General features: G+C 37.1%; 2 protein-coding genes across 4 annotated transcripts in view; one reads left to right on the top strand and one right to left on the bottom strand.

Moving 5' to 3' along the window:
- Positions 1–12753, bottom strand: part of Cad99C (cadherin 99C) — a 376725-nt gene that overhangs the window by 268728 nt on the left and 95244 nt on the right. The window lies entirely within an intron of this gene.
- LOC106644737 (non-structural maintenance of chromosomes element 4 homolog A-like) lies at positions 8863–10810 on the top strand. 3 transcript variants are annotated; one of them, XM_089597954.1, is made up of 8 exons: positions 8863–9115; positions 9202–9362; positions 9439–9531; positions 9624–9754; positions 9842–9965; positions 10036–10329; positions 10405–10520; positions 10600–10810. In XM_089597954.1, the coding sequence occupies exons 2-8, from the start codon at positions 9218–9220 to the stop codon at positions 10669–10671; spliced, it is 975 nt and encodes a 324-aa protein (XP_089454080.1). In that variant the 5' UTR covers positions 8863–9115; positions 9202–9217; the 3' UTR covers positions 10672–10810. The 3 variants fall into 3 exon arrangements, with proteins under 3 accessions (XP_089454080.1, XP_014215873.2, XP_089454090.1); XM_014360387.2 differs by having other exon boundaries at positions 8863–9125; XM_089597964.1 differs by lacking the exons at positions 8863–9115; positions 9202–9362 and having other exon boundaries at positions 9445–9531; positions 9605–9754.

The following is a 12753-nucleotide window of genomic DNA, read 5'->3' as shown; positions in this document are numbered from 1 at the left end:
TTATGCGTCCCGATAATTCGATGGCACTTTATTACGCCCTTGAAAGTATCTGCTCGTCTTATATTATATCGGATACTTTTTTTAGTACCTTATATATGTTAACTCCCACCATCGTGCACCTCATTATTTTGCATTATATATTTACACTCATCAATACTAAAAAAAAATATATATAAATACACATAAAAAAAAAACTATAACAAATAAATAAAAAAATAACCAGTGCATTAGGCAGGGAATATGACATGACACAGTCGATGCGGAGCCACGAAAAAAATTTTGCCAAAAAAAAAAACTTACACACAGAAACAATGTCATTGTCGCCTCGACGGGTTTTAAAAAGTAATTGAAAATTAAATCAAAATACATCAGGCATACCGGTAAAAATACTTATTTTTTGGTATTTGAAAATTTGAGAATGCAAATCTGAAGTGATTAGTAGGCGAGGCTTCATCCGCTTTTTCAAATTTACCTCGTCGCGCTCCCGCGCTACTTGATTGTCGCCGTTCGTGCTTCATATCTCGTTAAATTTAAATTTAGAAAAAGCTCAGTTTGACTGATCAGTCCCCGTACGGCTCGTTTTGCGCCCAAGGTAAAGTCACCGATAGTTTGCGCTGCAAAGGGAAGGCTTCGTGACAATATCCATAAATAACTTTATCTTGCAATACGCGCGAGTCCTCAAAACTCGAAATGACCAGCTACCGCACAAATAAACTTTGATAATCACCAAAAAAAAAATGGTAGAAAAAAAAATGTATCCACCTACGAGTAAGTCCCTACACTCCGCATCCTACACTCGCAATCTCAGTTAACAAGAAAAAAGAAAAAAAATTTAAAACGCGAAATAAGGCGATACATCATCCGAAGCTGCGAGAGTAATTTCGATTAAAAGTCGCGATAAGCAGGAAAGGAGCTCTCACGATAAACATTATCACTTTTCCTCCTCTTCGAGTCTTCATATCCGCGCTCAAATATGCATACGTGTATTTTAAACCCTCGAGAGTTTTGTTGTTCCTCCATTTATCTTATTCCCATAATCCGGCAGCCGATGTGCGTATCCGAAAGTGTAACGAGCCGGTCGGACTATCAGGAGCAAAAAGTCGTACATGCAAATGACGTTGGGAAAAAAATGTTACGGAAAAAGAGAAATTACCGAAAAACGACTCGTACATATGCTCGTAGTCGTGCTTTTTTTAAATTATTCCAGCATCTCGAAGCAAAGTTACAAAAAGTTGATAAACAATAAAAAGAAGGAATCAACCCAAGAGCAAACGAGTTCCTTCTTAGGGCAAGCATATCAATGCAAAGACTTGCACTCTTACAATCTCGTCCTCCGCCTCTTGCGTCTTTTTTCCATCTTTCGGAGCTTTCATGCAAAATTGAAGTTATTTTTACTCGAGTTATCGCTTACCACTGCTACTTATTGTCTTATTCCGAGAAGAACTAGTTATATACGCAAAAATTAACTAAATAGCATTTTTAGCTGAATGTTCGTTGTCCGTTTTTACTCGCTAAAAGTTTTTAGGTAGCTTGTGGGTGAAAATTACGAAAACTACTTTAATAACACTGTCTTTAACAACATAGTTCCAAGTAGAAAAAATATAGGAATATTTTCAAAAATTACGATTATTTTTTTCAGAAAAAGTTTTTCAAAGAACCGTATCGTAAGTAGTGAAAAAAAATATATACATTCAGCATGGATGAACACATAATATTGTTTGGAAAAAAAACTTTTACGTACATTGCGGTACGGTAATCATAAAGTTATACGTAAAAGAGGAAATGAGGAGAATTTAGGGCCAATTAGCGCAGAAGCCCTCTCGTGGACGTTGAGTCACGGAATAGGACCAAGGCTGGGCGTTTTTCCTTATCTGTCTGTAATCATTTGCTTATAGTGAATATGAGACTCTTTGCTGAAAACAAGAGTAATGGATATGATGGAGAACTTATATTTATGAATTAGACGCAGTTTATACCTCGAACTTTTTTTTTACGCATATAGGTACACTCGTTTCGTCGACGTCCTGAATTAAAAGGCACAATTAATTGGCTGCGCTAATTACAGGAAGTTTTTTCTTCCAAACGAAAGGATTATTTTTTCTCGAATAGTTCGATACGTGTGGAATATTTTTTACTACAGACGCTCGAACTTTTTATATGTGAGGTGTACAGGAAAAGGGAGGGGCCTGAATACAGGCATTATAGTTTTTATCCCACATAAAATGCACAAGAGGTGACAATTTATGCAGATATCGAATTTCGTTCATTTCTCACAAATTTTTGATAAAAGGATTTTAATTAGATGAATGGACTAGATGACTTTAGTTAAAATTATATCCAAGGTAAAAGTCACTGATAATAAATCAATATAGGTAATTATCTAAGTGGTATTGGTGTAGGTATAGGACACAGCACCTTTGCGCTGTTGGGCGTATGTTGTAAGGGGATCGTCATATATGGCTGCTAAATAAAACTTGAGTCGTCATTTTTTTTAAACGTTGTTTCACTTTGAATTAAGAATAAAAGAAATCTTTCCCTCACCGGAAAATTCCATTAATTTAATGTTATGTCTTTGGTAAGAAAAGGAATTTCTACAAGCTCAAATCGTCCGAAACACTGGATTTGTGCATTTTCCTGTATTGCGTCACAAAAAAAAAACTCCCCCACTTATAACATTACTGAAAAAAATCAGCTTTCAGTTGGTTTTCCCAAATATATTTTTTGTTTGTTCCCGGATTGATAATTATTTAAATAACTCATTCCCTATTATTGGAGGCAAATTGGACACTAATCGCGAGTCTTAATCGTTTAATAACTTTCCAAAATTCATAAAATTTGTAATTAAAATTGGTATTTCTTCGGATGCAATTTTTGCACTCGTGGTCCTTGCATTTTTTCAAGCAAACATCTATCTATACGAAGTTTTTTTAGTAACTTATTTATTTGTTGATACCATAGTACCTTTTGATAATAAAGTTGATTAGAAGAAGACAATACATGAATTTTGGAAAATCTGCCGTCAATTTCGCATGAAAAATCAGCTCCGCTCCTTTCGTACTCCTCATTCTGGCTGTTGAACGCAATTTTTTTATGTGTGTTTAATTCAATATTAATAACTGGCTGTATATAATATAGTACCAGAAATTATCCTTGTCTTTTATCAAACGATTGATTTATAATGTTTTGTAAAGTTCATACAAGTAACAAGTATGGCAGTATTAGTGTCTTTTTACGCTTCAATAATAATTGTCACTTGGAAAGTGGCTATTTTGGAAATAAATAAAAAGCCTACCTTTCAATTGTTACTCCATGGGCAAGGGAAACGGCGATATCATTGTCGCGCGTCTTCACATCATTAGTTGACAAATCATTAACGATTACCACCAATCACACGTCAGGCACGTAACGAATAATGCGTTCGGTCGAGGAGAAGCTTGAAAACGGTTTTTACTATCTACTAGTACGCCTATCAGTTAGCATATATTTTCTCTTGGCAGAAATCATAGCAGCTAAAAGTTTTTTTGCAATATCAACCAGCAAATTTGCTATATATATTTTACCAACACGTGCTAAATTATTTGCAACCTTTTCAAAAATCGTCCTGTAGTTGGGTTGTTTTTTGACCAGTGAAAGTCAGACCTATATTTTCCACGAGATTTTTCACGGAAAGCAATATACATAGGTACCTGTTGCTGTTGTGCTAGTTGTGCAAAAACAGTACATTATACAACTAATCAAGAAACATCAATTTTGACCTTGAAATTATTTCTTTCTATACCGAGAAAATGGCTCATCTGATGCAGTCTAGCCACGAGGTAAGTAAACTGACTAGCCCGATCTTATCATTCCAGCATTGGTCCAACGTTAGACCAAAACTAGCGAGCACTACTGGCGGTAACGGCTGTCAACGTCACTGGGCCAGACGAGAATTCTTTCATGGGCTTGCGCGAGCGAGGAATCGTGGTTTACGACGAAACCGAAGATTCAGATCTACATTTTTCTGCTTACAACATTGATGAGAGAACAGTTTCCTTCGGAAAGAGACTATAACGCCAACACTAGGAACTTTTTTGGCGATACACCGTTACAGTTGCCGTTAAAAGCAGAAAACGCTTGTGATTTGAAAATTATCGACATCATCATCAGTCAGTTTATTGAATTTGGTAAATGGGTACTGATTAAGTTCATAACTGACTTAAAAATAAATGTCCACTGATCTCTATGATCACTTCTTACGAGGGCCTAATGCTAATGTGACGTACAGTATCTAGAGCCTTTATAAGTTCGCGCCCAAGACTCACCTCTCGCGACGCATGAGCAGCGGACACAGAGTTACAGAGTATGATGAACACCTTTCAGCGGCGGGCCCGAGCGTTATCAGCTCTCCCGCCCGCTCTTCTTCGATCGGCCCCCGAACCTAACACCTCGCACGCGACTGCTCTCGCTTCGAACCACGAATAAACGAATATATAACTTTCTTTCACGTGTATTCTATCCTCTTACACCCCCAAGCTCCACGATTCCCACGTAACACTAACATATATTTTGAATCAACAAGTAAATATGAGAAAAATTACTGCAGGGGACGATATTTTTGCTCATAGTTGTGTCGATTACGCACCATTTTTCATAGCCATGACACACAAAAATACTGTATGATAGAGTTATATGGTGGTTTTTTTATGGAGGGGGGAGAAATGCCTTGATGCACACCGCAGGAACAGCGGTAGTGTGGGACTCAGTGGATTTTTTTTTATTAGACCACCAATACCCACTGAAACCCCCTCCATACCACGTGGCTTTGGTTCCACTCCAGAGCCGCGATAGAATTACTTCTTAAGGTGCTATAAAGGAGTACTAAACGTTCCAAGATAAAAAAAAGACACAAAAACTACAAAAGAAATCACTAAACTTAAGATTAGGTAGTTATTAGTACAGAGTATTAGAATACTTGTACTCCATTAACTTGGCACGTAAAAAAATTAGCGATTTATAAGTATATGCTTTTTTAGTTACCGAAATATATTGAAGGTTTTTTGTCAGTCTGCCCTTTTTGCAAAATATCAGCTTCCGATTTCAATCGGTGCATGAGATGCAAAAAAAAACCACCATACGATGACCATACGAGAAAGCCGATAAGTCCAATGCGTCAACCTAAATTTGATAACGTGGTAAGTGAGGAGCAGGGAAGAAAAATGTCAGCGAAACAATTCAAAGTCGCTTACAAAAACGATCCAGCAACCTCTGCGAGGTGATGGATCGGTTGTTCGCCTACTACCGGGAGGAGTATAGGCCAAGGTGAGGGCGCGTCGATCTCGCAACAAGGACCGAGTGAAAACGGGCATGGTGCCACGGTTGCGGTCACAGAAAGCTCCACATGTTCCCACACCAGCTGCGGTCACTTGTGCCACGCACGGACCAAGTACGCGGTCCATCCGTACTAGAACCTGCATCGCGGATCGCCAGGTCCACCCGTTCTACGCGCAGATCTATGACAGTTAACACTCGGATATCAAGAGAGCCAGCACGACATTCCGGTGCATCTGCATGGCCAGGGAGTCTCTTTTTATATGATGTGCTTTTGCGTAAATGGCGAACGACTGGTGAATCGTCGGTGAAGAGTTGCTCGCGAGCTGACTTACTCTAAACGTTTGGAAGCATTTGTCATCCCTAACCTTTGCAAAGGACCTCTCCCAATTTTTTTATGGATGAACGTGCAATAGTCAGGCTCACAGTGTCGTTCCTAAGCAGCCATCTTGCCTTTGTCTATAAGCTTTCTTGTCAAAAACCAACTCTCAATCGTATAATTCTGCTGACTTTTACTTCTTAGATCACAGCCTCGCTCACAGATTAAATTTTTCGAATGACTTAAATGAGATTATACCGTTATACAGCAATTTTCATGAACTAGTGTGATTTTAGTGGGTGACGCCTATTATATCATAATTTTTTAGTCATCTTGAGATATTTGTGGCTGACGATGCATTAGCCCTAAATCGTCGGGCAAGTCCACGATTGTAAATTTCAAGGGAAGCTTAATTCCCTTGAAGCTCACTAGTCCACGCTACTCTGGCGACTGGCATTAGTGAGCTTCGAGAGATTGAGGACTGGAGAAAATGTCCACCATTTGAGGCTCATGGAGAAAGGCGTGAGCTTGGAAACGCTGCATATATATATATATACAACCAGTACGATGGCTCAGGTTTTTTTTTTATATTATAGTGCTTTAAGGTAAAAGCACCAGTACGTGAACACTTTTTCCATAAAGTCTTTGTTTTCTCATTTTTATTGAATTTCTGATTTGCATAACAACAAAACAGTCATTGCGCCAGTAAGTTTATATTTTTTCCTTTTAAAAAAAAAAAAAAAAGTTTTTCTAGGTCATGTGTACAATTAATAAATTAATTTTAAAGTTTTTTTACCAATGACCCAGTAGATGAACAGTGTGTTCAGGTATTGGTACCGATACGTATTTTTGACCGAGTACTTGAACATCTAATGTTAATTCAATGAGAGAGAGGTTATGTTAGCTGCCTTCTATTGATTTCCATTTTTATTATGTAAGTATTGCAAATAACCAAATCGAAAAATTTCTAATTTCATTGGTGACATATTATGAAAACTATAACGACTGGCTTGACATACTATTATTATTGATTAACAGTGATTTCAATCGTTTTTATGTGTTCGAGTACTGGGCATAGGTAAAACCTAATTGTACCAGTACCTGAACAGTCTCACAAGCCACCTCATACAAGTTGCACGAATAAACAATTTTTTTCTCGTTGAGTATAAAGACTTACTGAAATATAAATTTCGTTTTATCTAAAGAACGATCAAAGGATATCAGAAACATTTTTTTTATCCACTTAAATTAAAAATAGTTTATTCAAGCTGTCCAATCTACTGGTGCAATTTTAAAAAGCGTTCACGTACTGGTGCTTTTACCTTACGTCCGGCTCCTATAAAATTCACTTAGCACTTGGGAGAAAGAAGGGAAGAGGGATGGGAGGCCACCCATTACTGGGAGGGGATGGGGGAAATGAGGTAATTATGCTGCAAGAAGGTTGCCTAAACCTTTCTCGAGGAGAATTGCTTGCCCGAAAAAGTAACAGTAGCCGAGAATAGAACCGCGGTCTCTACTACAGATTTTATCAAATCTTGTGGCCTGTTAATTTGAAATACTCCAACTCCTTTTCCTAATTTGTTTCCAAACCCCTATTACACATAAAGCTACTCTCCACACTGGTTCTCCTGACAGAACCTTCTTACTCCAGACAGTGCTGAATTAGCCTCGCGATCAAAATAACTCGCTAAAGTTATAGTTATCATCATAACCTCATTACCCCATAGGACGAACGGAGAAATTTAATCTCTCTCACTCGGAAATCGAAGTATTACGTATCCCAACCTGGTCATGGCCACATTGGCTCTCCTTTTGGAGCCTATAATTATAGCCAATAAAGTGAGAAGAAAAAGAAAAAGATGAAGAAGAACCGCGGTTTCCCGCGTGCTAATCCACGACCTAGCCGACTGAGCCACCGCACGCTCCAGCGATGTTGTAGCGATGGAAGAGGTATGAAGGGCAGGATCGCCAATGTAGGGATAGAGAGGTCGTCTGTAGAAGAGAGAGAAAAAAGGTGTTTCGTACCAAGACTCATCAGTAAGGCTGATGACGTGCTCCCTGCCTTTGACATGAGAAAAGTGTGAGCTTGATCGCGCTTATATAGTAATCAATCAGATGTTTCGCCGCTTGACGGGAGAGAATTATTAGGGGCTTGGCCACCTGGCGAGTAAAGTCTGAAGCGCGAGAGATGTGAGACGCCACCATAGAGGTATAAGAATAGAGGAGAAAAGGGGGCGTGATATGCGACAGCAGAATTCGCTACGTAACGAGGCATCTGTCTTTGTCTGGCAGTTATGTTATTGGTCGAGTCATACATGAGATTGAATCAACTGTAGGATTCAGGACGAAGAAGTAGCCAATAACGTGGCTTTGGCAACAAGGACAGATGCCCCGTTACACTTAGTTATGCTGTCGCTGCCGCTAATGGGCTAGTATAGCGCTTTTCCCCTCTATTCTTATACCTCTATGGACGCCACAGAGTTGCGGTCCCGTCTCCCGTCTGATCACCGTCGACGGCGTCGACCACCGAGGTAAAGCAGCATAGCATTTGGCGCGGTGAGTACTTGGGTGACCGTTCAAGTCTCGCCGTTTCGCCTCTGCTGTTAGCTTCGTGGATTGATTGACTGTTCCTCTGTCCCTTTGACATCGTGAGCGGGAGGTGTGCCAAATTTCTGCCCCGTTGTTTGAGTCTGCAGCTTGGACACCAGGTGTCAGAAATGAGGCAGATACACCAGGCTGTTCCGGATCAAGTTATTCCTACGGGAGATTTCTCGGGGTTTTCTTGATCTACACAACAAACGTCATGGGCGAATGTGGAGCAGTTGTTAGGGCCCTCCCCCCCCCCCTTCAATCCTATCCCAATTTCTTCCCAATCCCAAGTGCTGAGTGACCTAAGTAGTGCCTCTACAAAGAGAACCGGACGTAAAGCACCGTAATAAATACACACACACACACACACACTACAGAGATATATGAGAATTCATATATTATCTCTATGGGCCAAAATGTCCAAAATTCCCCCAAGAGCTTCACATGAGTGACTAGACTAGTAGACTATAGCATCAGATGGCACCAATACACTTGTACACAGCGAATAAAATGTATAATAAGAAGTATAATAAAGCCGTGAAACTCATCCCTCCCACCCTCCCAGTAGAGGCCGGCCCAAATGGTATAAGGCCTACTCACACAACGTTGCGTTCAAAAATTTTCCTTCAAGACTTTTAGGATTTAGGGAGTCCTATAAGATTAGAAAGACCAAGATTGGGCGACCCTGGGACTGCCGGGTCGCGCGTCTCGGTCTCCAAACAAATCTATAGTCCTCTATCTATCCTCTTAGAGAATATGTACATTATCTAAGTCTATCCTCTAAAACAACTCCGTGCAATTACAACTCTCTTTCCAAGATAAAAAAAAACGTGTAGCCACACAGCAAGTGAAATCAGAGCTTCAATTTTAATGAACAAATAAAGAATCGATTGACAACTTGTAAAAATACGTTTGTAGCAATATACATGAATACCACCTGCGTTAGACTACATTTATTGTTAATTACATTTACTTTTTTTGTACAGCTAAGCACGAGGCAAAATGGCTTCACTAGCAGCAGCTCATTCATCTCCTGACTCGTCGCAACTATCTGACCACTCACAAACTACACAAACTAGCATTTATCGATCACCCCAAATGAGAAAGGAAGCATTGAGGAGTAAATACTTGAATGCACAAGCTCTTCGTAAGTATTATCTATTATAATTCAGACGTTGGCACAGCCTAGCTCGCTTATATGTGTTGAAATTACTACTTTACAGAGAGCAATGTCAACATTAGGACTCTGGAAAATTTAGAAGAAATAGTTGCTGAAGTTGACACGATCAATGGAGAAGGTAGTCTGGAAGAAAAACGTAAGTTCTGATTCCGGCAAGTAATACCCACTGCATGGAAATTAATGGAAAAACAAATCATGTAGTAAAATAGGACTCTGTTTGTTTTTTAGTCCAGGATCAAGGAGAAGTTCTCCTGGATTCTGAAATCATGAGTGTTTCTTCCAATGTCATAAAAAAATGTACCTTCTCTTTGTCTACAAACATCAACAGTTATGATCCAATGGAGTTTGCTGATAATATAGTAAGCATTTATGCAAATAACAATTGAGACTTTTATAGTTTTATACTATCTCATACTCTAAAATCCTTTTTTTTTTTTTTTTTCAAGAAAAGTTATCTGTGCCGTTTACCTGATTCTGTGTCAGTTGGCTCAGATGTGCCCGACTGGTCTCTTTTAGGGAAAACCGTGATGAAGCTTTTTAGGATAACACCAAAGCTAACTATGTTCTTGGGTAATTATGATTGTATTATTATTTTATCCATTCAAACCTTTGAGTACAGTTGAGTCTTAACTTACTGTAGGCACATTGAGACCCATTCCAAAAAAAGAAAAAACCAAGCCGCGAAAAGTGGTGAGAGAAGCTCAAGCTCCTACGAAGAGGCCTGAAAAAGTCATCGTTCTCGACAAAGTTGAAGACAGCGTTGAACAAATCGTACATGCGATTTTAATGATAATTAAAAATTATCAAAAACAGCACAACAAGCCACTTGACTTTTTTTCTCTAGTCCTGCATCCTACTGATTTTGGTAAAACTGTGGAGAACATTCTACATGTTTCTTTTCTCATACGTGATGGTCTTATTAAATGTACCATAGGTAACATAACAGTAGTTTTTATTTTACTGGAACCTTGTACACATGGTGTGTAAGAAAATGTGATTTTCATTTTAGATGAGGATGGAATCCCTTATCTTCAAAAATCTAACAAGGACGAAGTGGAAGAAGCCAATAAAAAGAATACAAGAAATGTTCAAAATGTCCTGTCTATGACGATGAGACAGTGGAAAGTAAGTAAAAAATTAATTGTAGAAATTTGAATTTTTTTTTTTTTCTGTATTCATTATATACCTATCGTGACATTTTTAGGCACTGGTTAACGCCTACGGAATGGTCAAGCCTATGATTGACTTACAATTAAATAATATTAAGAGTAAATAATGAGAAGTTTTAAAACCATTAACAATGACAAAATGTTAATTATTAACAAAATAATTAATTTAATCAACAAGTTATATAATAACTTACATAGTGAATTAATTATTTGAATTGTGAATTCTGACCTTGTTTAAAAAGGTGTACGCTGTATGAAAACTAAATGTATTAAAAAATATACAATTTAAATCACATTTCCAAATTTATAAATTGACTAAAACATGTATTTGTCTGAGTCGTCTGAAGAAAACTTGAATGAGTAAGATAGTATAAAAATTAAAATTGTGAAATAGTGAAAGTTCAGCATCCTTTCGTAGGGTCAATAATCCGATCCAGCAAAACAAAGAGAGTAAGGTAGAGAAAAAATTGTTGGAAAACATTCGTCGAATGTTGAATATCAGTGGCCAGCTAGCTTGAAAGGGGATGAGAGGAGGGACATTCGTACTGAGTACAGGGAGAAATGACGGATGCTGGTGTGGCATGGGTATTAACTTCAGCTTCTTTATCGATATGGATAGATAACTTATTAATTTAATTAGTAAAGTTATAATTCTTATGTATAAAAATCACAGCAAGTGTTTGTCCTATACTAACAATGATAATGTTGGATCTCAAAATATAGAGTATACCAATCTACAGCTATGAAAACATGAACGTATTCTGGGCAAAATTTTGTCGAAGTACAAGTGTCTCATAAAAATCTAGCAGTTGTTGGAAAAACGTATGTTGCTTTGTTCTTACAATAGTAAGTGACAGTTCCTCTTGCAATGAAATTCAAAATTTTATTACTTAAAAAAGGAATCGTATATTTTTTAACATACATCATATGTTTATTATTATACTCTTGGAACGATGAATGCTTTTACATTTTCATTCTCTATTTTTAAAATTTAGAGTAACTTTAAAAAAAATTAATTTTTACATTTTAAATGATAACCTTAAACGTGAAATATTGATGGTTTCTAATATGAGGAAGAATTTTTTATACATTACCACTGAAAACAATTTGTGTAATCCAAACGGTTTATTATTGTTGCATAAATCTTGTACAATTTGACCAACTGTATAGTAAAACTTCATCCTAAATAGTTGAAGCAACTTTTTATTTCCCAACTGTAATTTCAAGGATGCACTTTATCTAACTCAAATAGTAATTCAAATATTTGGATGACTTGTCATTTCCTCAAGGAGTTAGATTAAAGAAAACTAGTCCATGCCACAGACCAAACTTTTTTAAGTTGAAACAAATTATGAATTGAAATTATATACAATAAAAATCTGTGATATAGTACTAATATACATATAAATTTAAATTATTATTGCGGCCTATTGAGGAAAGTTATTTTTTTAAGTCATTTTGCACATTCTCATCAAATCTTAAAACTTCCATGTCCCTTCTTTTAATAAGATTTATAATGTGAAATTGCGTAAAAATGAGTACAATAAATTTAGACATACATTTTTTAAATCATTTACACAATTTAAGGAGCCCACCCGTCCCTCATATAACCCTTCGACTTATACGTGTTGTAGAATTAATCTTGAAAATGATTTTTTTCTATAACAAATAAGTTTAAATACATATTAAAGAGTTTTCACAACACGTATTTTTAGTAATCACATCAAAATTCAATTTTGTTACAAAAGCACAAGTCATTACTAATAGTTAAACTATAGTTTCAATGTTTATTCTAAATCAATAAAACATTTTTATCATGATTCATGTAATTTTCTTTTTCTAACAAAACTAAGACATAAGATAAGTAAGTATTATGCTATGTATATTATTATCAAATAGTGAATATTCTCTGTATATATTAATACAATTGCTCAAATTATATTGTTGCGTCACAATATTATTAACAAATCAATTATAATCTGTCAAGAATACATTTTACTTATAAATTTCTTTTCAAAGTATCGTGTGTCTTATCTTGTTGTTTATTTGGCTTTTAGGCGAGTTTTGCGTACCTAATTAGACTCGAGATTAGACTCGAGCTACCAGTGGCTCGGTGGTAGAGCGTTTGCCCTTCCACCTGGAGGGCTCGGGTTCGATCCCCGCTCTATATGCACTCGCGGCACCCTTGT

This window comes from Copidosoma floridanum, unplaced genomic scaffold (assembly GCF_036245765.1).
Source record: "Copidosoma floridanum isolate Cflo_tuat_1 unplaced genomic scaffold, Cflo_Japanese_pri ptg000004l, whole genome shotgun sequence".
NCBI classification, from domain to species: Eukaryota; Metazoa; Arthropoda; class Insecta; order Hymenoptera; family Encyrtidae; genus Copidosoma; species Copidosoma floridanum.
This window is presented reverse-complemented; position numbering and strand designations above follow the sequence as displayed.